Raw genomic sequence first — 27,704 nt, forward strand, 5'->3', positions numbered from 1 at the left:
TTGAGCAGTCTTAAGGCAAACTCAAGTAGTGCCTTTAAATGTGTTTCTGTAATTAGTCCAGTATGTGCTTTGCCTGCCGCTTATTGGTAGCAACTCTGCCTTTCTTACTTTCTTTAATTTGTAATTGAATATATATATAATGTATTTATCAAAGTATAATCTATAAAAAGTATATATCAGTACCTCAGCAGTCAACAAGATCCATGGTGTTGCACCATCTTGTAGACAATGTCACCTCCTACCTCACTTAAATTGGACTTTGGGGTTAAGTCAAACATTAGAGTAGCTGCATGGAAGCTACTGAAAATAAAAATGATCCAGGGGACGTAACACTTCTAAATACTCACCACATTGATCATCCAGCGCTGTTACTAGAAATAGCCACTCCAGAATTGTACATTCCTGGTGGCTGCTGGAACTGGCCTAGAAGTTTCCTAGACAATTGACCTAATGCACATGAATGTGTTTTTGAAGCCTTCACATGATGCCATAATCTTTGAATTGACCTTCAGACGAAGTATTAACAATCTGAGGATTGACTCCGCCATTTATGAGTAATATCAAATTAAAATTTCCCTAGTTAGTCTACACAGAATGAGGTGAAGGAACTCTGATGTGGCAGGATGATCTGTACCACTTAAGACTGTAGGTGGCGGGGGTGGTGGTGGTGGTGGGGAATGCCACATTTCCAGTGCTCATCCATGTACAAACTTGCTGCAAATTAAAAAGTAGCACATTGGAGGGAAAAGAATCTCACGTAACACTTCATATGCTCAACAAGTTTTAATTTACAGCAAAATAAGAAGTAGGAGAATGGTAAACATTCCACCCCTCCCTGGTAGTCTGAAATGGTCCAGGCCATTCTACCACCTCAGCATTCCACCACCACTCATGACCACTTTATTCAGCATCCTTTCCCATTATAGACTTCATTAATTTATATGCATTTTCAAAGGGACACAACACATTCAGAAAGCATTTTTCAGAAAAGAACAACTGCAGGAACAAAATAGGGGAAAATGATCTGGATGTGAAAACTCAGACTGTGAATAAACTGACAAGACATAAGAGAGAACAAAACAGTGACAAAAAAGCGACAACCAAGTACAAGTAGGGTGTTGGAGCTCCCAAACAATTTTAAACCAGAATCTGCTGGGGCTTTACTCACTGCTGGGAACTTTGTTCCAAATTATAAATGTTTCTTTCACATTCACCACACCAGAAGTTTAGTAGTAAAAAAGAGCCATTCCATTGTTCATTCTCAATATAAATATAGCTGGTTCATGAAAGCAATATGTATCTCAAGCCGTTGTATAGTACAACATAACGTCTTCCTAGATCCTATACTTCCTATACCTACTTCTAGCCAGCCCGTCTGTCTCAGCTCCTAGCTTGCTTCCTACAGCTGTTCCTAGTTCTGTTTCCTCTGTCTACAGCCTATCTTTGTGACCCACTAATATTAGAGGTGCCACTTATTTTTCTGGAGTTAGAGATTCTCCCCCCTGCCACACACACACACACACACACACACACCAGCTCTTGTTGCTGACCTCTGCTCCAGAAGCTGGTGGGAGAAAAAAAATGCCATTGGCATGACAGTGTTACATAACTTCCAGGGAAAATCCAGAAATGATGTCAGTCTTCTCTAGGAATTGCTGGGAACACTATGGTTTTACCATAGAGTTTCCCCGCAATTTCTAAAGTGAAGTAACATTGCTTCTGGATTTTCCCTGGAAGTGACATAATGCCATTCAGTGACAGCACCCATCATGTCCTGGTCCCCATAGACTATCACCAGTTGCTGGCTGGCACTCCTAATCTCTAGTAAACATTTAGGCTTTTAATGCCGCTTGCTGTCAGTTTCAACTCTTCCCATTAGAATTATCATGCTGCTTCCTGCTTCCATTTCAGTTCCTTATCCTATTTCTAAATCTTAATTATAGTATAGACTTCTGGTTCATGTATAGTAAACCCTGGTTCAGCCAAAACCAGTTACATCCTGGCCCCCAAATGAATAGTAAGTCATAAACGTGATATACTGTCATTTTAATTTACTTACTGTAAATTGGTCCCTGACCCATGGAGTAGGGGGTTGATGGTAGCAGTTAAATGTAGAACTTGCCATATAACCTTTTCTTGTGTTATAATATGTAGAAACTGTTGTGTTTTAATTAACACTCACTGAAGCATCTGGGTGGTTGGGTAAAACTCTTAAGTTATGTGTGGTTGAACAAGTATTGTTCCCATCCAAGTCCTATTGAAATGAATTGAAGCTGCACAGTAGCAGTCCTTGATGGATGTTTCCAAGGTCTGCACCTATTGTTACCTTTATAATGGCTTTATTTGCTCAATTGTTCACTTAATCCAGAAGCTCTGTTAATTGTGAGGGAAATTTCTCCTTCCCTTAACGTTAATAAAGATGATATAATGTGACGTAAATCTTTTACTGACCTTGCATCATAAGCACCGTTTAGGGCAGTGATTCCATTCTAACATTTAAGAGTGGTCTTTCAGTAAGAAGCCAAGTGGCTGCACAAATCGGTTCTATACTGCGATAAACTGTCTGCAATATAAGAGAGAAAGAAGAAATTATGACTTACCCACAGTTTTACTGGAAAACCATGAGGTTCTCTGCAAAGCTTTTTTTTTTTTTTTGATCAGGCAACCTGTTTCAAGCATGCAGTTAGTCTAGGTGATTTCTAAACAACTTCAAACAATTTAATGGTGAAAAGTTAGCTTTGTACATTTTAATTCTGCTTAACAACAGGCACTTAACTTCAAGCATTGCTTAATATACTAAGCTGTCATTAAAGAAATGCCAGAAGATGTTACAGATGTAAAGAAAGATATTTTATCCACAAGCCATTTTGTTTTTCTGTCAATGCAAATGGTAATGGATCTATGAAGAATGGAGGATTAGTATACTTGGCATAAAAATGGATTGGAGTGCTTTTAAAAATCATTAGATGAATAGAAGGAAGCAGTAGTGTGTACTGCATTATCTGCACTGGCGGCACCGGGGGCAGACTACCCCCCCTGCACCCCCTCGATTCGGCCCTGAGGCTTTGCAAAAATTCCATCTGTGGTGATGCTATCCTGATGGTGATGATGATAATGATAAAATCATAACACAACAATTTTAGATAGTCTTCTTTGGATAATACTTCCATATCTTATTAGGTTTTAAAAATTATATCCCATACATATTGAGCTGTTTTATTTAACTCCTTCCCAGATAAACCTATTTATTTCAATACTGTATTTGTATAATCTAAGTATTTTAAAATGTTTCTGAAATAAGCCAGCCTGACTCATAAAAAATAGTTAAGTTAATCTAAAGCAATTGTATTTGGGGATTGGGGGGTGGCTGGTTATGCATGGAGGATAAAAACAATAATGTCTTTCTGTTTTCAGTTTGCTCCCCTGGATTTTATGGCCATCGTTGCAGTCAGGCATGCCCCCAGTGTGTGCACAGCAGCGGTCCATGCCACCATGTTACTGGGCTGTGTGACTGCTTGCCTGGTTTCACAGGAGCCCTTTGCAATGAAGGTACAAATCATAATGCAGTCCTATTGTTTTCACTTGCAAATCACACGGTCAGATGGTAGCCTTGCAAAAATAGGTCCATTTTTAAAAGCTACAGCTAGAGTTTATTCTACAGCTATAGATCACTTTCAAATGAACTTGGGCCTTAAGTTATTCTTTTTGAGTACTCTTTAAATGCCACCATTTAGCTTTGTGATGAAAGTCTTAAGAATAATGCAGGTTGATCAGAATGCATGTTTGTCATATATGAAATGAATCTTCCTTAAATGAACAAGCACCAAAACACTGAATAATCATCTATAACAATATTTTATATGAATATGGATTTAAAAATAAGAACATGCTTAAAAATTTTAACACATATGATTGCACATCGTTCTCAGTCAGCTACCTAGACAATGTCTCATGGATCGGTGAGTAGGATCATTTCTTTGTCACTCCATGAGAATCTATCTATGTGATACTTCTTTCAAGGGAAGGGAGACACAATGGTATCTGGGAGTAGTAGTTTAAAAGCTGAAGTCTCTGTCAATTTCCCCTCTCCACAGGAGGGTAGTTTGAAAAGACAGAGCCCCATCGCTCCTCAAAGGGTTTGCTAATTACATCTCTGCCTACTGGCTTTTTAAACTATCCCCCAGTGGAGAGGGGGAATTGATAGAGCCTTCTGTTCTTTCTTTTTAAACTACAAATCCCGGCTACCATTTCATCTCCCTTCACTTGAGCATCCTAGTGTAAGAAGTATCATGTAGAGAGACTCTGAGTCACTTTGTGGGCTTGGGTGGAAAAGGGCATGGGGTAATAATGGAAGTTGAAAATGGTGCCTCTGGTTTAATATTTCATGGAAGCGCTCCCTCAAGAACCTGTGCCCTGTAAGAGTACAAAGCTACAAGAGTACTATCTAGGTATTCAGTGGTTATTCAAAACCTGTCATTCTTCTCTTAACTATTTACATTATTAGGGCCTCTTGTTACATAACTAGGTGGCAGTAGTTGCAAGGAGTGCCTGCTACCAGTTTTGGCTGGTGAGATAGCTGTGGATTTTTCTGGGTAAAAAAAGATCTTGCCACTCTGGTGCATGCCCTGGTAACGTTACTGCAGTGTATTCTATGTGGGGATGCCCTTGAAGAGGGTCTGGAAACTACAACTGGTACAGAATGTTGTGAGAATGCTGACTGAAGTGGGTCATAGGGCCTCAGTCTTGTTCCATCTACAGTGACTACAGTTATGCTTTTAGGCTCAGTTCAAGATGCTGCTATTGACCTTTAAAGCTTAGTATGGCTTGCATCCAGTATACTTTAAGGGCCACCTATTCCCATATGAACCTTCCCATATGGTAATCTTTGGGGGCGCTGCTTCAGGTGCCCCCATCATCAGAACCTAGATAGGTAGCAACATGAGAAAGGGTATTCTCAATCATGGCACTGAAACTGTGCCTACCCAGGATATTCCCCTTCCCAAGGAATCTTTATCACCGTCTTCTGCCTGTGGGTGAAGACTTTTATTTCATTTGGAATTCCCGTTACTGACCCACCTTGTATTTTAACTGCTGCAGTGTGTGTGGTTTTAAAGCTGGTTTTTAATGTACTTTTAGCTATTTGTTGTCTTGAAGGCCCTGAGTATAAATGTAAAATTGTAAAAAACAAACAAATATTCCATTTCCATCCACAACAAATCCTGTAAATCAAAGGATAAATTTAAAAATTGCTCAGCATCCAAGAAAACCTACTAATGACAGCTGAGAGATGAAGTACTACAGAAAAATTTTCTGAGACAGGAGGATCCTTCTCTCTCTTCAGCCCCAAATTCCCAATGGCATGTCAGTGTCTTGCTTAATGTTTAGTCCCTTTTGTAGTATTCATATTTAAGCAGTACAGAGTTTCGAAAATGTACTGGTAGACAAGTGAGAATGAAACAGGGAACCAGTTGTTCTTGGGTGACCTTGGGCAAGGGCTAATGATTGTAGCATATAATGGAAATAAGGAATTATTTTTGGCAGAGAGATGACCTGAAATGAGTACAACTGCCGATTGTGCATGCCCACTTTATAAGTTCTTCTTAGTGGGAGACGTGGGGGACAGGATGTTATCTTATAGTAAAACAATATCTAAAATCTGTACATTTTGCAAGGATGCGTCTGCCCATAGGTCAGTTGGAATGTCCTCAGGAATATCACCGTAAGAATGTGCTATAGTTGAGAAAGTCTGAAGGGGACGGGAACGACGTGTGGAAGGAGGCAAGAGTAGACATCCAAAGAACAGCATGCTTGAGGAAGCAGATCACCAAGGGAAGGAAATAAGGAGGAAGCAAGGGAAGAGGAAATGAAGGTGTGGCTTACTAAAGGAAGGAGGAGGAGTCTAAAGGAACTGAAAAGGACCATTTGAAACATTGTGCAAAGGAAAGGAGGCCAAGAGAACGAGGGAGGGAACAAGCAAGGTCTAAAGGAAAGAAAGTTAGAATAAAGCCAACTGGGAACAGGGGAGGGAAACTGTCCTTCTGCCAACCACTTGTAATCATGACCCTATTCTCATAATTGGAAGGGCATCTCTTAAATATAACTATATTTTAAGTGAAACAAATAAAAGAAATGAAACTGAACAGGGTCTAGGAATGTAAAACTGATGAATCCAAAATTTGATTTTTTCAGTCTGTCCCAGTGGCAGATTTGGAAAGAACTGTGCAGGAATTTGCACATGCACCAACAATGGAACTTGTAATCCAATTGACCGGTCTTGTCAATGTTACCCTGGCTGGATTGGTAGTGACTGTTCTCAGCGTAAGTACTAGTATTGGTTCAGATTTCTTGATAAAGCAATGAATCATGGTTTAGTTTTCTTCATTGTTTTCCTAGACTGTGAAGACATGCTTTTTAACTAAGTGAAAAATTATAATGGCTGTGTGGCCAGTAGACCTGTATCTGTTAGAAGGATAAACAGTTTGGTTCAGAATTTGGATTAAAATGCCAAATTTTCGCTTATTCATTGAAATTTGGGTATTCTGAATCAAAAACCAGGTATTCCAAATTAATTTAGTAAAATTCAGTAAAATTCTGCTATTGTTTTCAATGGGAAAATCAGTCGTCTTCTTTTTCTTAATTACTGTTTTCACGACCAAAGTAATAAACAGTGAGCCATCATCGCTTTTTGCTAAAAAGAAGAACCTTTGACTTAGAAACATTAACAGTTAGGCCCTCCTTGGAGTAATACTCCAAGAAGGAGCTTATAAGTTTACGCAAGCTTACTACAGATCTTGAAAGGAGGGCTATGCCATCCCTGTACAGAAGACAGGGCAATTTAGCATGAGCTAGATAAGGGAAATGGAATTCATCTCTGGAAATATGGGAGCTTAAATCATTAATAGACACATCAAACAACAATGGATCAAGGATGCATCCTTGCTTCACTCCTTTATTCAGTGCTATAGTTCTGGGTCAGTTCATCTTACTTGAGCTGTAGGCCCATCATATATTTATTGAAGCAAAAATAAAAGATGCTTGTCCATAGATGATTTATTCATCTTGTCCCATAATCTCTGCCTTGATACTGAGTCAAAGGCAGCTCTGAGGTTGATAAAAGCATCAGCCATCATGCTATCCTTTGGATTGGTATATTTATCTATGATAAACTGGAGAGTATGACAGTGATCAACTGCACTAACGCCTCTATGGAATCCAGCTTGCTCTCATCTCAAGATTGGTTCATCCTGTATCCATGGTAATAGTTTCTTGCAAAAAAACTTGACCACTATGGACAATAGACTTATAGGGCAATAGTTACATTGTTCTGTTGGACCACCTTTTTTATAATTAGGAACTATTATTGCAAGTTGCTAAGAGATAGGCATAATGCCTGTATCATTGATCTGCATAAATAAAGGAGCCAATATATTGGCCCACCAGTCAACATCTACTTTAAATAACTCCAGGGGACCAGATGAGATCCTGGGGCTTTACCAGATTTCATTTGGAAAATTAATGATTTAACTTATGAAACTGCAACTGGAGGCCAATTCTCTATTTCTTGTGAGAACATCGATTGGACTATACTACTATCATCAGATGATGCAGCAAAAAAAAAGGCTTTAAATGGTCCTCCCATCATCTAGTGGACAAGAAAGCAGAGATCTAGAATTTAATTCATTTGCAACCATATCCCAATTTTTTTACCATCTTTTTGCTTAGAGGCCCAAATCAAACAGCTCCACCTACTGACTAAGGCAACTCTCTTCTTATTTTTAATTACAATTCTAAATTCATATTTCAACACCAGTATCCACTTAAGCATACTTTTATCATTATATAATTTAAATTGCTGATTCATATAATGAATTGTCCTTTTAAATGCCCTACAGTCAGCATCAAACCAATTCCCTTGTCTAGCCTGGCTACAGTCGTTCTTAGCCTGCTGGTAAGATGTATAAAATGGCTGAAACAATTTTAATAGGTCACCCAATACACAGAGATTCCTCTCAGAAGTAGTATGAGAAGAGATTAGCACCTTAAGATGACAAACTTTGGGGCAAGACATTAGTCTTTCCACTACCTTTACAATATCATTCCATCACACTGAACTGAGATTATCATGATTCTGATTTAATTAAAAGGTAAAGCAGATGGAAGAACATTAGAGCCAAAAATATTTAGAACTAACTGAAGAGGAAAATGATCACCACTCATATATTCTATTATCTCCAGAGAGTCAATCAAACTAAACAAGTCAGGCAATACAATAAAATAATCAACAAAAGTGACACCACAGTAATTATAATTAAAGAAGCCGGTCTTTTTCCTGCACTGTTAATTCTAGTATCCCTTGATCTCCTTGACTGAAAAGGAAAATTACTTATTGACTGACCTTTAAGCTTTTAAGAAAAAGCTGTTCGTATGTTGCATCAATACGACCATTTAGATAACTAGCCAGCATATGTGCATTTGATGGATTCATATTTCCAACTTTCTGTAAATAATTATTCAGTTTACCCTAATAATACCTTAATGTGGTTTTATGTGCAGCCGGAGGGATGTATATGTTGATCAAGATAAGGGAAAGTTTTTGAAACTCAAAATGAAGAGCCATTGCATAGGGAAAATCACTTGGAAGAGCAGTAACATTAACCAATAAACTGGTAGAAATCAAACAAGCAATCCTGGCCGAGGGGGTCACCTGTTTTAGCTTTTTTAAAGGCCTCTAAAGAATAAACAGTAAAACCAGAAAAATAAGCTTTACCAGGGGTCATTTTGTAGAAAAAGAGCTGCAGGATTAGCATAACTCATTAGCATATGCCACGCCCCTTGACATCACCGGAAGTGTGTCATTAGCGTAATTGATTTCATCAGGCCCGAAATGGCCAGGATTCAGCTGCTGCCAGATGGGGCAGTGTTCCCCCACCTGGCAGTGGCCCAATCAAGGCCGTTTTGGCCCCAATCCCGGCCAAAAAGGGCCCAAAATGGCTCAAAATGGCCATTTGGGGCATGTTTTGGCCTGGATTGGGCCCAAAACAGCCCAGATTGGGTCAGTGCCAGGCAGGGGAGGGGTGCCTCGCCAGGCACTGACCCAATCCTGGTGGTTTTGGCCCTGATCCCGGCTGAAACGGGCCCCAAATGGCCCGTTTGGGCCCAGATCAGAACTGAAACAGCCTGGACCAGGTCAGTGCCGGGCAGGGTAGGGTTCCCCCACCCGGCACCAACCCTATCCCAGCCGTTCCGGCCCCAATTCCAGCAGAAATGGGCCCAAAATGACTGAAAATGGCCATTTTAGGCCCGGATTGGGGCCAAAACGGCTGGGACTGGGTTGGTGCCAGGTGGGGGAGGGTTCCCCTGCCTGGCACCGACCAAGTCCCAGCTACTTTGGCCCCGATCCAGGCTGAAACTGCCCCAAATGGCCAAAAGTCAGGTGGACGGGGCTACCTGACAAATAACCTGTTGAAAGAACTGCCGGAACAGCATTCCAGCGTGTTCCCCCTCAAAATTAGCCCTGAGCTTTACTAAGCAACCAGGTTTCTTGTAGGAGAATTACATCTTTCAACTTTCATGTGGACTTCTGTATTTCCTTAAAAGTACTCTTAGGGATTCCCTTTGTTCTGCTTCTCTTTGCTTCCATTCTTATAGCAAAGGTGCAGTAAATAAATCCAGACTTGCCAGTCCAAAGACATGGGCTTAAGTGGTAGAGTGGCTGTGCTTTGTACAAGGAATATGGGTTTCCTACTCTGTAGAGTTAAATAGATATGGGACTAGGTGGAAGCTGCAGGCTTTTGAGAGCTCAGTGTTAATTGCTGTTTACATGTGCAGCTTTGGCAGACTTTACATGAGTTTTAGCCAAAACTGAGAATGAATAAAACATGCTGCCATGGAACTCCTTGTAACATGGCTCATTGTTTCACATTACTCATGGTTTTACTAGCGCAGGTTAATTGGTAGAATTCAAGTGTTTTGCAACATCTGGATTATTCAAAAACTTTAAACATGATGGTTTTCATAATCTATATTTTATTTAATGAGTTTTGTTCACTTTTTAAATTATCGATGTTTGGAACGCTAGATTTTCATACTATATATTAAGATTGTGTTTTGAAAAATCTCTTATGGCCTACAATTATATGTATTTTGGTTTTTAAAAAGACAAGTACTAATTGCTTGGTTAAAATGGCTTTTGCAGATTATTTTATAAATTATAATTGCTTCTAAGGGATTTTTAATGGAAATATTATGAGGTTTTATTATTTGAATTGTAGTAATTGCTTGAAGCTCGCCTGTATTACTTTCTTTGCCAAAGCCATTACTTGTTCTTGATAACATAATGATTCTTCTTTGGACGATTTGATATGGGTCAAGAAAAAAAATGCCACTGGAATGAAGAGGAAAAGTCTGCTAAGGCTGACCTCTAGACAAGACCCTCTACAAGACTTCGTAAAGGCTTTCAGTTCTTGTAGGAAAAAAGCAGTCCTATCACTTTAAAATTACTTCAGTGAGAAGCCTCTTTTTCTCTAAACTACCAGTGTTTTCACATTTTTGTGATATAAATATGTAATTGAAATTTTGAAAAAATAGAAAAAAATCAACTTTTTTACTCACATTTCTTCTAGATGTTTTTTTAAAAAGTGTCCTTAAAAATTGGCTGATAATACTATAGCTACTCCATTGCTGAAATAACATAAACAACCCATATTTTCTCTAAATAACCCTGTACCAAATGAATCTCAAAACAAAGCAGTGCACAGTTGTGTAAATAATGAGTTATGGCATGGAAAAAGTTATTGATTGTTACATTGATGAAAACACAGATGAGTCCTTAGGCTACATTTCTATTCCTAACCTCATAATTAGGTTCTAATTAAGGCCCTTCCCAAGCTAAAAACCAATGTACAATAGACTCTATGATCCCCACGTTTTAGGCAAGCATCCTTGGAAGTGAGGTGCTTCCAGGAGAACATATATAATATCATTTGATGCTGACTGCAATCCATGTTCTGAGAATAAAAGGGGTGTTTTCAAGTTCCATGTCCTTTTGCTGTGCAGTGGGAAAACTGGGTCTCTGAAATGGGAACATCTTTGGGTAATTTTTCAAGAATCAGTTGTGAATCCTGTGTTATAGACCCTGCAGTACATACTAGCCCATGCTCAGTCTGCAGTAGTTCCCCCCAGCAGATACTTCTTGGCTACATGATGGCCTTTGTCTGCCATCACATGGTCTGCCATCACATGAGAGTCAGTTTTGTGTAGTGGTTAAGAGTGTGGGGCTCTAATCTGGTGAGCTGGGTTTGATTCCCCACTCCTCCACTTGAAGCCAGCTGGGTGACCTTGGGCTAGTCACAGCTCTCTGGAGCTCTCTCGGCCCCACCCACCTCACAGGGTGTTTTGTTGTGGGGATAATAATAGCATACTTTGTAAACCGCTCTGAGGGGGCATTAAATTGTCCTGAAGGGCAGTATATAAATCGAATGTTGTTGTTGTTGTTATACGCCAAATGAACAATCAGAGGAACAAGATCAGTGAAATGTATTGTCGAAGGCTTTCACGGCCGGAGAACGATGGTTGTTGTGGGTTTTCCGGGCTGTATTGCTGTGGTCTTGGCATTGTAGTTCCTGACGTTTCGCCAGCAGCTGTGGCTGGCATCTTCAGAGGTGTAGCACCAAAAGACAGAGATCTCTCGGTGTCACAGTGACACTGACACTGAGAGATCTCTGTCTTTTGGTGCTACACCTCTGAAGATGCCAGCCACAGCTGCTGGCGAAACGTCAGGAACTACAATGCCAAGACCACGGCAATACAGCCCAGAAAACCCACAACAACCAAAGATCAGTGAAGTTCTGCATACTCACTAACTTCCTTTGTAGATACAAAGAAACAACAGGAGCTTCTCAGTATTTTACTTGTACTGAGCTGTTTTCTAAAATTTGTACATGTAGGCACTTTTCTGGGCTTTCTTGAGCAGACTATAAATCAGCTAAAATGATTAAACCCCTTGTTTAAAAGCCTGAGTAAAGAGAAATGTAAGGAAGGTGCCAGAAGTGCTTCAAGGCCAAAGTGCCACAGAAGTGCTTCAAGGCCAAAGTGCCATAACTAAAAAATCCATCTCTGGTTGTGGCGGGTGCGCAGAGCACGGCGTGAGAAGACAATCTTAATTGGTAGGCTGGATTTAATAATTGTAAAACTGTAATTATTGTACTTTAAAATAACCAATGAATATTATTTATATGTCACACATACATTTGAGTCATACAGTTCTACAAAGATGTATCAAATATAACTATCTGGTTTGTTTGGATTGTTTCAGCTTGCCCTCCTTCCCATTGGGGCCCAAATTGTATCCATACTTGCAATTGCCACAATGGAGCTCGCTGTAGTGCCTATGATGGGGAATGCAAATGTACACCAGGGTGGACTGGCCTCTACTGTACTCAGAGTGAGTCTTTACTTGGACAGCTGTGAGCTGAAAATATTTAGTAGAATGAACCTTGTAAGACAGGAACTGCTGCTGATAGCCACGGGAGAAAAGTATGTTTATTTTAATATGTTCGAGTTTTTGTGCATTGAGCTGTCATTATAGCAAGTAAAGATATGTACTATTTACTAAAAACACAGCATTCAGCATTTCATCCCTTTTATTCCTGCCTTTGTCCTGGTTGCTGATTTTGTAAAAGACCCCTTGATAGTGTTTGAAGGCCTACTTTTCTTTCTCAGAAACATCTCAGTCAAAGACATGGCCTTAACCCATACTATTAACTAACGACGTTTTAAAGGTTGATTTCATCTTTATAAATTAAATACTTGCCAATCAAAGCCATGGATGCCAAAGACATGCTTAAGATTAGGACCCAAAAGCTTTGCTTTACCATCATCACTAGGAATGAGTAGTGCTGGCATGTAACTCAAAACAAATGTGTAATCTGCATAGTGAGCAACTCCTGTGAAAATCTACTATCTCAGGAGAAATACGCATTGGAGTGCATTGGAAGCTCTGAATCTAATAGGGCTGGGTCTGTCTGATTCGGAAAAAAAACTTTAGAAACACACAGGATTTCAAAATATCAAACTATGCAGATTTTAACTCTTTTGAACTATGTAAACTTTCATCCATTATAACAGCTAAATAATCAAACTTTTTATACTTAAATGTTTTCAGCAATGATTTAAGAAAATAACTAAAGCTGTGAAGGTTGTAAAGAAGTAATAAACACACTGGCAACTTCATATTGAAAAATGTTGCATTGATCGATGTGTTCTTTATTATGCCTACTGAATCCATTAATTAACTGCTGTTTTCATATACTTGACTGGCAAGTTCCTTGTAATCAATTCTGTTCATTAGCCATTTTGGCTCCAAAAACAGCACGAATACAATTTTTGCACAGAATCCTTATGGCCAGCCTAATTTTTAAAAAATCAAGATTTTCTTTTTCAAACTACTGATGCCAGGAAGTGGTACATATATTAGAGGGCTTGAAGCATCAGTGCTCAAGGTTCTCTTCGTTCCTGATTCTGAATAATGATCTCTTTACACATATTAAGTCTTCTTCAGACCTAAATGGAATCTTTCTGTGGGGCTAAGTCACAATGTGTTATTTTTACTGTTTTATGCTTCAGTATCTTCCACAGAGAATGTGTCCAAAGATCCATTCATTATTAACAAGGATTCCCTGTCTTTAACGCAGAGTACCCCAACTCTTCCTGCTTGAAAATTTTCTTTAAATTTCACTACTTGCATTAGTCTTTACAACCTGTTTTCTATTAATGTGATTGATTCCTTCCCTTTAATCTCCTTCAAATGTTACCAGATTTCATATCATGTTGAATCTCCAACTCTTTACACTGGAAAATAATTTAAATCTTTTTTTTTTAGTGATATGACTCTTATCAGCACATTGTTAAAAATAACTATTTTTAAAATAGATTGGTTTATCATCTTTTTATTCTTTCTACTGCAGGATGTCCTTTGGGGTTTTATGGAAAGGACTGTGCATTAATCTGCCAGTGCCAGAATGGAGCCGACTGTGATCACATAACAGGGCAGTGTACATGTCGCACAGGATTCATGGGAAAACACTGTGAACAAAGTAAGTGAGAAACAAGTTTGTTGCACACACCGAAGAAGTATATAAGCGGATCAGATCTTTCTAGCCCCGGACAACAGTAGGATATATATTCACTCATGACTGACCTATTGAAAGCAATTGTACTAAAATGCATAGTTAAATCCTTAGGTTCTGTTGTTTTCAATGGAATTAACAGTGCAATCCTAAACAGAATTACATCTTTCTAAACCCTTTGACTTCAGTGGCCTTAGAAAGATGCAACTCTGCTTAATATGGAAGTATTGTGGCTAACTTTTATTAGATTGTGCTCAAGATTTTAAAATTAATAAAAATGAGACTACAGTTAAAAGTTAATATCAATATAATTTTAAATTTTTGTATTCTTATTTGTTCTAAAATCGTTGATGTACTGTGAAGAAATAGTAAGTAATACCTATTTTTAAAAGATGCATATGGACATCACAAAATATGTAGTTACTAGACAGAGGACTGAACTTCAATCTGAGTATAATGTGTCTACTCAAAAGTATCATTTTATAAAATGTGTGAATTATAATAAAAACTTTTTTTTTCTTTGCAAGTTTATCATAATTTCTACATACAATGTTTTTGTGAACTTACTGACTAGGTTTCAGTGGAACTTCATATGAACAGTGATGCCACTTTGTTTGCTAGTGAATCAGCTCTACTGTTTGCAAATGTACACTGTGTTTGATCTGCATTTCTGAAAATATTTTAAATGTGCCCACTTGTGGCTAATTTTCTATGGCTGGCATAATGAAACATTGCCACCTACTGGTAAACCTGCATGATTTCATGTGGTGGTGTAGATAGAGTGAAAGATTTGATAGTGACTAATCTTAAGAGGTTTGGTCCTGTACATGCCAGAGCCTTGTGCCAAATTTATCCTCAAAAGGCTTTTCATTTATCTTAAACCTTATTTATCTCCTTTTTACGCAAAAACTTGTTCAAACATGTTATCTGTTGACCTGAATCCTGGAGGCTACAGAGCATTTAGTGTCTCCATTGTTATGTGTGTAACATCAGATATTGCTGTGCTTTCTGACAGTTGAAAGTTGTAGTTTCACACAGAGTTCTGTTTTATTAGAGTATAGTGACTGCCTGTAATACTGAGAAATTTCAGTTTACCAAGAACATAATGGAATGGATTGACAGGCAAAATTTGCATTTATTATTTTCACAGAGTGCCCTCCAGGGACATATGGCTATGGCTGCCGACAAATATGTGACTGTCTGAACAACTCAACTTGTGACCACATCACAGGGACCTGTTACTGCAATCCTGGATGGAAAGGAGCCAGATGCGACCAAGGTGATATTTTCTAAAAATACCAAACTGAAAATGAACTTTGAACTATTGGTATGTAGACTGTTATATAGCAAGCATTCCCAAGAACTATGCCCAGTCTATGTTATAGACTGTTATATAGCAAGCATTCCCAAGAACTATGCCCAATTTTAGCTTTTCCAAATCTGGCATCATTACAGGAAAAGGGAAAAAAATACTTTCAGGATGTCATTGCTGACACGATGCTAGTTCACTATGATTCTGTAACATACCAATGGCATCATTACAATACAGTCCTAAGCACAGAGCTACAACTTTTTTAACCAATTAGATCAATGGAGTTAGGTGTAACTCTGGTTAGGGCTGCACTCCTAGTCTCTTTCGTTTGACACCTGGGAAGATATTCAAGACTGTCTTTCAAGTAAGAGTGAGAGAAATAACCTTTGGAGTCCAGTTTTGTGTGTCTCTCCAGCATTGTATATTCTTGTGATGCTTCATCTCACTTGATCTTTTGCACCATAGAATTTGTACCTCATCAAGGTATATGAAATTTATCTTGATTGTATTTAACATTTTTTACCTTTGGCTAGAGGCTAAAATGTTATTGATAGGGCTTTTTTTCAGCTGGAATGTGGTGGAACAGAGTTCCGGAACCTCTTGAAAATGGTCACATGACTGGTGGCCCCGCCCCCTGATCTCCAAACAGAGGGGAGTTTAGATTGCCCTCCGTGCTGCTGAAGCGGCGTGGAGGGCAATCTAAACTCCTCTCTGTCTGGAGATCAGGGGATGGGGCCACCGGCCATGTGACCATTTTCACCGAGGGCAATTTAAACTTTTAAAAACTCCCCCCTTGTTCCAGCTGACCCAAAGTGACGTCATTGGCCCTGGGAGCACGCATACACGTTGCGCGCGCACCTGTAGAACCAGGGGCACCACCTCCCGCCAAGAGTTGCCCCCTGTGCTGGCAACGCACTGAGTTCCACCACCTCTTTTCCCAGAAAAAAGCCCTGGCTATTGTTAATTACATTATCTATTTTAAATGTTTAAAAGGCAGGAATGTAGAAGAAGAATGCTATAGCTACAGAGCTATGAAAATTGTGTGGACAAGGTGGAATAATGTATATAACATCTTGAATTATCTAGAGGTTTGATTAGAATCATTAGAACCTCACCTTTGAGTTTGTTTTAAAAAGAGGTTACTAAAAATACAACAATTTGGCATTTTTAACACAGAAAATGGTGGCCCAACCTTCTTTTCCAGTCTTTTATTTTAAAAACCCAAAGAATGTAAAATTCCAAATTATTCTAAGTTTTCTCTAGATACAGACTATATGACTGGAAATAGTAACAAATATTCAACAAATAAGTACGTATATGTGCAATAGAGAAAAACACAGCACTTCAAACAAAATCTTAAAAGTGCATCCTAGAAGAAACTGGATGTAAATGTAAAACATAGTAATTGATCCTAATTGATTTTTAAGCAGAGAATTCCAGAGTTCCACAGCATCAGCCATCTGATGCTTCTACTATGTCTTCAAAACCAATTTGGCTGTGCTTAAATGAACATCTATAGCTAAGTTTTGCACACCAAGTTAAAGCTGTGCTTTTTATTTCTATTCCATTCCTTCTGATTATTTATGGCATGTTTTTTTCACTTTTTCTTGTTTTCCAGCTGGTGTAATCATTGTAGGAAATTTGAACAGTTTAAGCCGCACTAGCACTGCCATCCCTGCTGATTCTTACCAGATTGGAGCTATTGCTGGTATCATTATTCTTGTTTTAGTTGTCCTCTTCCTGCTAGCACTATTCATCATTTACAGACAAAAGCAGAAGGGAAAGGAAACAAACATGCCTGCAGTTTCTTATACACCTGCCATGAGGGTCATCAATGCAGACTACACCATTTCAGGTAGGAGCTTGTTTGTTTTTATTCTCTGGCTTTTTAAATGCTTAGTTTTAACTTATAACTTTTATTATTGTTTTATTATGTTATTCTTAAAACCACTTTGGTCAGTTTCACCAAGAGAAGTGGCATTAAAATCCCCTAAATAAATAAACAAACAGTGCTGTGAAGTAGGTTAGGCTGAAAGTGTTTGACTGGCCCACGGTCACTCAACAAGCTTCCATGAGGTAGTACAGGCAGCAGGTGGTGCAAAACGCCCATCCAGCTAACTAGCAGCAGGCTTGCCAGGCTTGCACTGGAGAGGGCTTTTCAGCCAGTGAACCAGGAGGATGTAGTCTTCCCTCTGGTCCATTAGCTGGGTTATTCAGGAACTGGCCAGGACTCCTCAACACTTGTCTCTTCTTTGACTTCCCACCCATCCCTCCCTCTCTGCATTGGTTGAGGTTCTGTACAGTTGGGGTTCTGTACAGTGGTTGGGGGTTCTGTACAGTTATTGATCTGGTTGGAACATCATTCTTTGGCTGGTGGTTTCGATTTCTGTAACTCGCATTGAGGTTTTGGGGTTGCTAATTGTTTTCTTTCTTTGTCACAACTTTAGGTGGGAGTGGTTTTGACATTGGGCATGGATCCTTTTGTGGGAAAACATGGCCTCTTAGCTGAGTTTCCCCTTAATTGGGGATCCTCTTAAGGGATCTTGGGGGTGATGCACAGCAGGGACATACACAGGGTTGTTGGGGCATGATCACTCCCAGGTGGCAGGTGATCTACTCAGAAGTGTGTGCCCATGTGGAGTCCCACCTACTGTCATCCCACAGTTTCCCCATCAGCAGGTGGGCTGAGGGGCCAAGTGGGTCATCAGCTGACAGGCAGGTTAGCCAATGCTTGGATCCATGTCCTATGCAGCATCAAGGCTCCATAAAATGTAAACCAATAAAGTTGTGGCCTTTCTAACAAGTTCACCCCCTTGATGCTGGGCCCACAAACACCTAAACATATCAGGACTCAAGAATCACAGAGAGGATTTCTTCAAGTTAGGATCTAAAATGCAGTGATCTAAAGATCTAAAAAGTTTGCTTCTAACATTTAGAGCAACAAGCCAAATCAGTCTACAAAGATGCATTTTGAGAACACAATTTATGGAATTTGTTTTACACACACACACACACACACACACACATATTCTAATTAACAGATGTTACATATGTTTTGTTCTGGAGGAGCTCTTGTCCAGTTCTTGAGGTCAGTAGTGTTAAGGTCAAGGATAGGCAATAACACCATTGTTTTTACAGTTTTCACTTGTAATTATTTTGCAGAAACCATTCCTCACAATAACGGTGGAAATGCTAATAGCCACTACTTTTCTAACCCGAGCTATCACACTCTAACACAGCATTCAACAAATGCCAACAACATAGACAGGATGTCTCTGGCAAAGGTGAGGAAATAGAAAGATTCAGCATGCTTTAATATTGCTGTTTTTGTGTTGAATGGACTCAAGGAGTTGCTGTGGGAGACCAGCAATATCCTGGTAAAATCAGAATATACACAGTCTCCGGTTCGTATGCTTTTCACAGATACTTAAAGGCTTATGTTTTGAGGCTTCTGTTCTCTTGTTTTTCCCCAAACACTATGGTATACTATCTTTCAGTATTCTCTGCCACTTTTGGAGTTAGGAATGCTGGTACCCACTTTCTAGTACCCTAGTCGCCTTCTCTTCAAACACCAATGCTTTCCTTCAGTTATTAACTGAATCTGAAGGCCTCCACAGGCAGTTTTCAACCACACCTGACCAGGGATCTTGTCACTCTCCAGAGTTACCTCTCTGTTTGTCTGGGTAGGGAAAATCTCCATCAGAAAACAGAAACACCTACCAAACTACTATAAAGAAAGAGCAACCCCAACAACAGGGGAAAATAGCACCCCCTCAAGAACTAGGAAAAATTCACAACACAAAAACATCCACAACAAGGGAAAACACAGACACCCTGTTCAGTTTTGGGCATCACAATTTCAGAAGGATAGAGATAAGCTGGAACATGTCTAGAGGAGGGCAACGAAGATGGTGGGGGGTCTGGAGACCAAGGCCTGTGAGGAAAGGTTGAAGGAGCTCAGTATATTTAGCTTGGAGAGGAGATGACTGAGAGGTGATATAACCATCTTCAAGTATTTGAAGGGCTGTCATATAGAGAATGGTGCAGAGTTGTTTTCCGCTGCCCCAGAAGGTTGGACCAACAGGTTGAAATTAAATCAAAAAGAATTTTCAGCTAAGCATTAGGAAGAACTTCCTGACAGTTATAGTCCCTCAGTGGAACAGGCTTCCTTGGGAGGTGATGGGCTCTCTTTCTTCGGAGGTTTTTAAGCAAAGGTTAGACAGCCATCTGACAGCAATATTTATTCTGTGAACCAGGGCAGATCATGACAGGGAGCGCAGGAAGAGCTACATCAGTGCTTAGTTCTCGTGGCCCCTTCTTACATGCCCAGGGTAAGGCTGATCGCCACTTTGGGGTCAGGTAGCAATTTTTCCCAGATTAGTTTGGCTAAGGATCCTGATGGTGTTTTGCCATTTTCTGGGCATGGAGTAAGGGTCACTGGATGTGTGTGTGCAGGGAGGAGGTATTTGTGAATTTCCTGCATTGTGCAGGGGGTTGGACTAAATGACCCTAGAGGTCCTTCCAACCCTATGATTCTATGAAGAACAAGTGAATCTAATAAGCAACTATAAAACAGCAAACAAAGCACCCCAACAACAGTATAAAACAGAATACCCCCCCAAAAGAATAGCAAAATAAACACTAGCTATAAGTAAAAGTCAAACCAAAGCACCCACAAATACACTAAAGCCCAACCAAAGCACCTCCCACACAGCAAAAAAACACAGCACCCCCCCCCCCAAATTTCCACAACAGGATAAAACACTCCCCCGCCCCAAAGAACAAGCAGCAAAAATCAAACACCAAAGCAGACTTCTATGACAATAAATAGAACCCCAACTGAACCTGCAAAAATTAACAGCAACTAAATGCCAACAACTAACTATGCCAAGAAAATAAAGAAAACATCCACAACAGGATAAAACAAAAGACTTCCCCAGAAGACCAAACAACACAGTGAACATTAAATATAACCAAATCCAAAAGCTAGAAACCAACTACCCCACAAAAGCCCAACCAAAGCACCTCTCACATAGCAAAAAAGCATTTTTAAAATGCAAACTAAAAAAGCATTTTCCCTCCCCCCCACCCTATTCCTCCCAGTCAGCAGGCCAACCTCCTCCCACCCCCGCCCAAGAGAGAGAAAAACCCAGTGAGTCTTTTTTAAAAAAATGTTTTTATGGGGGGAAAACTAAAAGATAGGGCAAAAGAAGGAAAGTAAGACATAACAATAACACAACTATAAAAAGCTAACAGTGGCCTAAACATCAACCTACTACAAAGTAAAGACAGCAGAAAGCATAATAAGGATATTGTTAATCCGTTACAGTTTTTTCCCTATGACACTTCCTCCTTTAATATCAATTAGCTTGTGGTCTGATTAATGTCTTTTTTTCTATATCTCATCTTCTTAATATCTCAGATCCTTATTCTTAAAAATCAAAACCACAAATTATTAATTCATTTTCCTCGTCTCTTGCAGAAAGTTCATAAAGGATTTCCAATTAGCCATGAATACAGACAATGTTTTGTCTCTAATTAAAGCTGTGAGTTTGGCCATCTCAGCTAAATGCATCATCTTTCCAGTCCAATCTTCCAATGAAGGTAGATCCTTGCTCTTCCATTTTTGAGCATATATAAGCCATGCCGCTGTTACCATATATAGAATTAAAATACCATACCCTTTTTCTAATTTTTTATCCGTAATTCCCAACAAACATAACTCTGGTTTAAACTTTAGAATTATCTGCGTTAACTTGTGTATTTGTAACCAAAATTTTTTCACTTTGTTAGGGCCTTTTGCAGTTCTTCCTTTTTTTTAATTTCCTGCAAGTTCCCTTGCATTTTCTCTTCTTTTTTCTCAATTCTACATTAATCCTTATAAAAGCTTTACTTGAATCCCAAACCATTTTCACATCTGTACCTTTATTCAAATTTAATTCAAAGAATTCTTTTATCATTTTTTTACATTTCTCTACAACTTCAGCTTTCTGTAATATACCTTCGTCTCCATTTAAATGTATTAGATTTACTCTTAAAGTTCACTTTTATGGGGTTATGGTCTGAAAAAGTTTTTGGTAATATCTCCACTTTTGAAATTTTGTTGCTAAATTTCTTGTTACCCATACCATATCAATGCGTGAGAAGGATTTATGTCTCTCTGAATAAAAATGTATATTCTTTTGAGTCCTCATTTTTTTGTCTCCAGACACCAACCAAGGCCATATTGTTGCCCATTTCAAAACAGATATTTGGTAATTTACCTTGTGTACTTTTAATATTTTTCTCAGAGCTTCTATCTGTTTTCGGAGAAACTACCCCATTCCAGTCACCCATTATACAATGATTTTCGTAGTAGTGGTTTCATTGATGGCTTTATATGCATCTGTCTGTAAAAGACTGGCTATTGTCTCGGCCACTCTTTGTCTGATGTCTTCATCTTTCCTTTCTTTAATCCCACGAAGTCTCAATGAGAATTCCTTCTCTCTTAGCTCCAGTATAGCCAAATTGTTCTGGCGTGTCTCCAGCTTTTCCTCAAATGTCTCTATTTTACTATCCAGTATCTCCATTTTCTTCCCCATTGCCCATATCTGCAATGTATTAAATTTAACAGCTCCCTCCATCTCATACATTCACTGTGTCAGCTCAGCTTTCAAGTCCATTCAATTTTCCTGCATTTTATTCTCCAGTGTGTCCAATTTACTGCAAAGAGTATCACACATTTTTTGAATCACATCTGGAGCATGTGACTGGTCCAGAGAACCTTTTCACCATATACCTTGGGTCATTTTATATTAATTCTGTCAATTGAAATCAGAATTTTGAGATTCAAATTAGTAGATAAAAAAGATGAAATGCTATTTTTCTTAAATCCAGTAGGTGGTTGTATTAGACCAAATTCTTACATTCCGGAAAATGAGTTTTTCAGGAAACTTTGCAGAGCAGGGTTTTTTCCTCTTTTTTTCTCCCCAGCTGCTGTTTAGCTTATCTCCTTCATACAAGGTCAGTCTCAGTAACAGTGATTTTCCTCTTCTCCAAGCCAAACTATTCAACTTTCCAAATGCTTATTAGCATATAAAAATGCAAAACATTGGAAAGTGTCCATCTAATGTCCATCTAAAATTTTCTTTTTTCATTATAGTTATAAACAAATCTTCTGCAGATGTTTATCTCATTTAATTTTTTTTTAAGTTAGAAGAGAGACTTTCTCACCCCAAGTTGAATAATTGCTTCTTCTGCATCGTAGGATAAAAGTTCAATCAGGAAAGTTTAAAGATTTAAAATTGAGAGGCAGTCTTCCTTACACTCCAATGCAGCTAACAGCGATGTTTCCTGTCCTTTCAGTCACTCCACCGGCATAGCCCAGGCAGCAAAACCTTCCATTGAGCCGTCCATAAGAGGCGCAAATGGATAAGCTTCACAATCACTCTTTGCCAAGAGTGATTAACAGCTGGATATTGGCTCTGCAGCCGAAAAACAGCTGCATTGTCTCTACCCAAGAAACGGGAGCTTCAGGAAGCCATTTCCTCACAGGAATCCAAAGCCCAGTGAGTCTTAACAACTCTCAAACCAGGCAGCAGCAGGCAGCAGTAGACAGCAGAAGTCCTCCAGATGCAGCGAGTATCAGCACAATCAGCAGCAGGAGCCAGGTCAGGATCCATTCACAGTCCAAAGCAGGCCAGAATCCCAGACCACAGAGAGAAAGCCAACAGACAGCAGTGGCAGCAAGCAGGTAGACTGTCTCTCAATCTCCAGGCCAGAGCAAAATGGAGGCTACTCTGAGGCAAGCCTCCTAATTTAATTCCTTGCAGCAGTTTTAAAAAGGCACTCTCCTTGAGAGTTCCATTGGCCAGAGAACAAGAGCTCCTGCAAGGATTGGCCCCTCATTCCCCTGCCATCTGGTTCAAAAAGGTGAGAAGCAGTGCTTCTTTGCTGTTCCTTAGCAAAGAGGATTTAGGGAGGGTGGAGGAAAGATGAATGTAAACATCTACATGGGAGTCGGACCAGGCATATACTCTCATTGAGGAAAAAGTCACAGGAAACCAACTCAATCAAATCCTGGGATAGTGTTTGGATAACCATTAAGGATATTGAATGCTGTGCATAAATCAGAAAAACATCCAGCACAGTATAGGACCAAAAGGGAGGGCAAATAGCCCATGCATTAAAAGTCTCAGTGAGAAAGGCAGAGTATAAATAAAGTAAATAAATAAATAATAAGATGAAATGAAATATTACCAACTTCAAATATTATTGACTATTTACCATTTTCATTGTATATCATCTTTATTTTCAATAGCCAAACAACAACCAACTGTTCTTGAATCTTAAGAATGTGGATCAAGGGAAGCAAGGGCCTCTCATGGACTACACAGGAACGCTGCCTGCTGACTGGAAACACGGAGGCTATCTCAATGAGCTCGGTATAGAAATAACCCATTCTATGCAAGAATTTTAGAAAAGCGAACACTTACATTATCTGTCTTTGTAAACAAAATGCAGTAATGTTTTTCTGCTCTCCTGGGGACAAGGACTGTGGAAATCTGAAAACTATATTCCAAGATATTCACATGTTCTCAATAACACATTACTAAGAATCAATATGTCAGTGTAGTAAAATCTTACTAAGTATCATCAAGTCAGATTGTTAAAATTGCTCTTCCGAGAACTTGTTTCCTCCTTCAACATTTTATTTATTTATTTATGTTCCTCTCTATGTTTTAACAGGGGCGTTTGGAATTGATAGAGGTTGTATGGGAAAATCCTTGAAAGGTGAGTTTGTATTTCCTAACAAATGTAAGTTCTGGTAGCCCCATTTAAGAGATATCTATATGCATAAGGACTTCAAAAATAAATATATCGAATTAATTCTCATCCATTAAATAATTTCATATCTTCTTCTTCTAAGAATGTTTGTTTGTTTGATCCATTATCCTGAATTTCTGAATGTATAAAAAAAGGAATCAAGCCATCTTAAAGGTGCCATCTTGCTTTGGACAACATTACTTGAAAAAATACCAGTGCCAAGAAATATTTTGCCTTAACTTGTCTTGAGGAGGAATTCTAGTTAGGAATTCTAAGTATAAAAGCCAGCACAAACCATGATAGAATTGGGGGCGCAGTTTTAGCAAAGAAAGATTGGGTAGTAAGTGGAGATTCCAATTCAAGCCAAGTAAAGAAGGGGTCATTCTTCATAGGTGAAGAAGATTAATTCCTGCTCAGTGTCTAAAAGGGAATTTGGCTCTGAGGAGGACTCCAGGTCTGTTGTAAAGGGAGAACTGTTTTGAACTAATGTCAGGAAACATGAGTTGTAAAAATGGAACTCTGTGAAGAAACATTGTTGCTGTAACCAAAGTATTTAACAAAACACCTCTCACTGTTTAAGAACTAAGAATAAGAAATTAAGCTTCAAGAAAACTATTTTGCCTATGACTAAAAGAGTATTCTGTTCTACTATCAAATTTTCCCTCAGCACTTCCATTCCCTGATTCCATGCCGTTATTCCCCCTCCCCCAGTTCAATAAAGTTGTTTATTTTGAACGTTATTCAGTTTGCAGTGCCATTTCCAACACAGAGGAAGAGGGCTCCGGCTTTTCCCTCATCAAGTTTCTGGGCTGGGCTAAAAAGCCAAAATTATAACTGCTTATCAGGGAGGGACACAAAAGAACTGTAGAGGCACAAATACAGACACACTACTTAAGGCTACTCAGCCAAAGCAGACAAACTTGGATTTTGGCAGGGTAATCTGGCTCAGAGTGGGGAAGTGAAGGGTGTGTGTGTGTCCATCATGCTTTCTCTGTGGTGGCCCCTGCCTTATGGAATGGCCTGCCTGAAGAGATCAGGAAATCTCCCACTGTCCTGGCTTTCTGCAGACTATGCAAAACTGAATTATTTGGGGGGCTTTTTTACTCAGGTAATTAGGGCTTACTACATGAAATGACTCAGAAAGATACTTTGGTACAGGGTCAGGGACTGTGGAATGTACTACTGTGAATACTGTCTCTTGCCGTAAGAGCCTACTGCTTCATCATTTAATGCGTCATGTTAATATTTAAGCTTTGTCTCATCTTAGTTTTCAAATTTTTGCTTGTTTTCAGATTTCTTAAACCCAGATCCTATTGCTTTGTTTATTGGATGTCCTGTCCTGTTGATTGTACTTGACTTATGCTGTATAATCGGCCTTGAGTCTCAGTGAGAAAGGCAGACTACAAATAATGTGAATGAATAAAAAATAAATCCAATGAAATTGATGGGTAGTAGATTCAGGACGAACAAAAAAATTTACTCAATGAGTGATTAAAATATGGAATTTTATATCAGAGGATGTAGTGATGGCCACAAGCATAGAAGGCTTTGAAATGGGATTAGGCAGATTCATGGAGGACAGTTGTATCAGTGGCTACTAGTCACAGAAACTAAAGGAAATTTTCATATGCAGAGGCAGTAAACCTCTGAATACTAGTACCAGGAGGCAACATTGGGGAAGGCCTCGGCCTCTGTGCCCTGTTTGCCTGCTACTGTGTTAGACAGATTGCTGGACTAGGTGGACCACTGGTCTGATCCAGCAGGGCTCTTCTTATATTCTTATTGGCAGTGTGCCATCATCTGGGTATTTGGATTATTACTCTTGCAATCCTTAGTCATAAGAACATCTAATTTAGCACCTCGGTTCTGGAAGGATACAATGGTAATTTCACTTAATTTTTTCATTAAAAAATTATTCTTCAATGCATAGCACTATCCAATTACAAACATTTGTGTGTGTGTGTTTTCAGATCTGGTGAAGAATTCAGAATATAATTTAAGTAATTGCTCCTTAAGCAGCTCTGAAAATCCTTATGCCACTATTAAAGATCCCCCGGCACTTACACCAAAAAATTCAGAATGTGGATATGTTGAAATGAAGTCACCAGCACGGAGGGACTCTGCTTATGCTGAAATTAGTAACTCTGCTTCAGCCAACAAGAATGTCTATGAAATTGGTAAGTTTGAATGGACCATTTTAACATGGGATAGAGACCTTAGCCACAGTTTCCAAGACTGCATCTAGACTTTTTACATTGCTTTCATTTCAGTAATTCATATACCTCCTCCAGAACATACACAGACTCATCTAGGAGAAACTACACATTAACAAAAAACTAGAGGGTTGCTTAACTGGAAAAAAAACCCCAAAAAGCTTAAGGTGCATTAGGTTAGCTAAATAAACAGAGACAAATCAGTGTGGTAGTTAGCATAACATCAGCATTTTACTTGTTCCCGCCTGCAACTCCCCTCTGTCCCCCCCCCCACACACTCTGGTTTTGTATGTGTGTGTGTGTGTGTGATATAAAAAAAAGAGAATGAGATGTTCATTTACCAGGCCACATGCTGGATTTGATCTTTGGGATGGGGATGGATGTAGCGCTAGAAACAACTGAGTTGGTGCCATGGTCAGACCACATGGTTCTGAAGGCTCAGCTGGATATCCTACCCCTCCCCTGCAAGGGCGGTGAGCTTATTTATGCTCGCCCACGAAGACTTATGGATCCAGTTGGTTTCCAGAATGATCTGCGGGATCCTATGCTCCCTGGCGGTTCATTGGATGAGCTTGTGGAAGATTGGCAAGCCCGTCTTTCCAAACCCATCGATAAAATCTAAAATCTAAATCAGATTCATTTTATTGTATAGGGCCATTGGCCTTCATAATATCAAAACACTCTCGAATGTCAGTATAATACATAGTCAAAATGATCAGGTAATCAAACACTTCAAAACCACATAAAATGCCCTACTAAAAAAAAACTTTAAAATTAATAAAACCTTCTAAAAGCAATCACAGCGAATCAATGGCTGATTCCTTTGCTCTGATCTTCCTAGCAGCTAAAGCAAAAAGTGCCAGTCTTAGGGAAATAAAAGAATCCTTGTCAGAGAGCATCGTAACAATCTTATCAGAGACAGACAAGGGATGTAGAGCAAGCAAGATCTTAGCCAGGAATTTATTCCTAGGTTCTATGTATAAAGGGCAAGCCAGGATATAATGAGGGAGGTCCTCCACTGAATGACCACATATACAGATGCGTTGGTCAACTGGCGTCTTTTTATATCGACCCACTAGCATCTCTGTAGGCATTGTTTGAAAGCGCAATGAAGTAAAGGTCCTCCTAAGATTCTACGCAATTATGTTGGTTAAGTAGGAGGCCTTACAATGATCTTTTTAAATCATATTAAACCAAGGGGCAAATCTTGATTGAGAAATCAGAGAAGCATCAATTAGGGCATCTTCT

At 39.2% G+C, this 27,704-nt stretch overlaps 1 protein-coding gene across 1 annotated transcript in view; it reads left to right on the top strand.

Annotated features, from left to right (window-relative positions):
- The window catches only part of MEGF10 (multiple EGF like domains 10), a 222,265-nt gene that overhangs the window by 188,339 nt on the left and 6,222 nt on the right, over nucleotides 1–27,704 (top strand). Inside the window, exons 15-24 of the mRNA XM_054987352.1 lie at nucleotides 3,415–3,549; nucleotides 6,190–6,318; nucleotides 12,314–12,442; nucleotides 13,965–14,093; nucleotides 15,277–15,405; nucleotides 17,057–17,293; nucleotides 18,601–18,722; nucleotides 23,738–23,861; nucleotides 24,166–24,210; nucleotides 26,214–26,420. Coding sequence (XP_054843327.1) covers nucleotides 3,415–3,549; nucleotides 6,190–6,318; nucleotides 12,314–12,442; nucleotides 13,965–14,093; nucleotides 15,277–15,405; nucleotides 17,057–17,293; nucleotides 18,601–18,722; nucleotides 23,738–23,861; nucleotides 24,166–24,210; nucleotides 26,214–26,420 — 1,386 coding nt within the window. The remainder of the gene's footprint in view (nucleotides 1–3,414; nucleotides 3,550–6,189; nucleotides 6,319–12,313; nucleotides 12,443–13,964; nucleotides 14,094–15,276; nucleotides 15,406–17,056; nucleotides 17,294–18,600; nucleotides 18,723–23,737; nucleotides 23,862–24,165; nucleotides 24,211–26,213; nucleotides 26,421–27,704) is intronic.

The sequence above is a fragment of the Eublepharis macularius genome, chromosome 8 (assembly GCF_028583425.1).
Source record: "Eublepharis macularius isolate TG4126 chromosome 8, MPM_Emac_v1.0, whole genome shotgun sequence".
Lineage (NCBI taxonomy): Eukaryota > Metazoa > Chordata > Lepidosauria > Squamata > Eublepharidae > Eublepharis > Eublepharis macularius.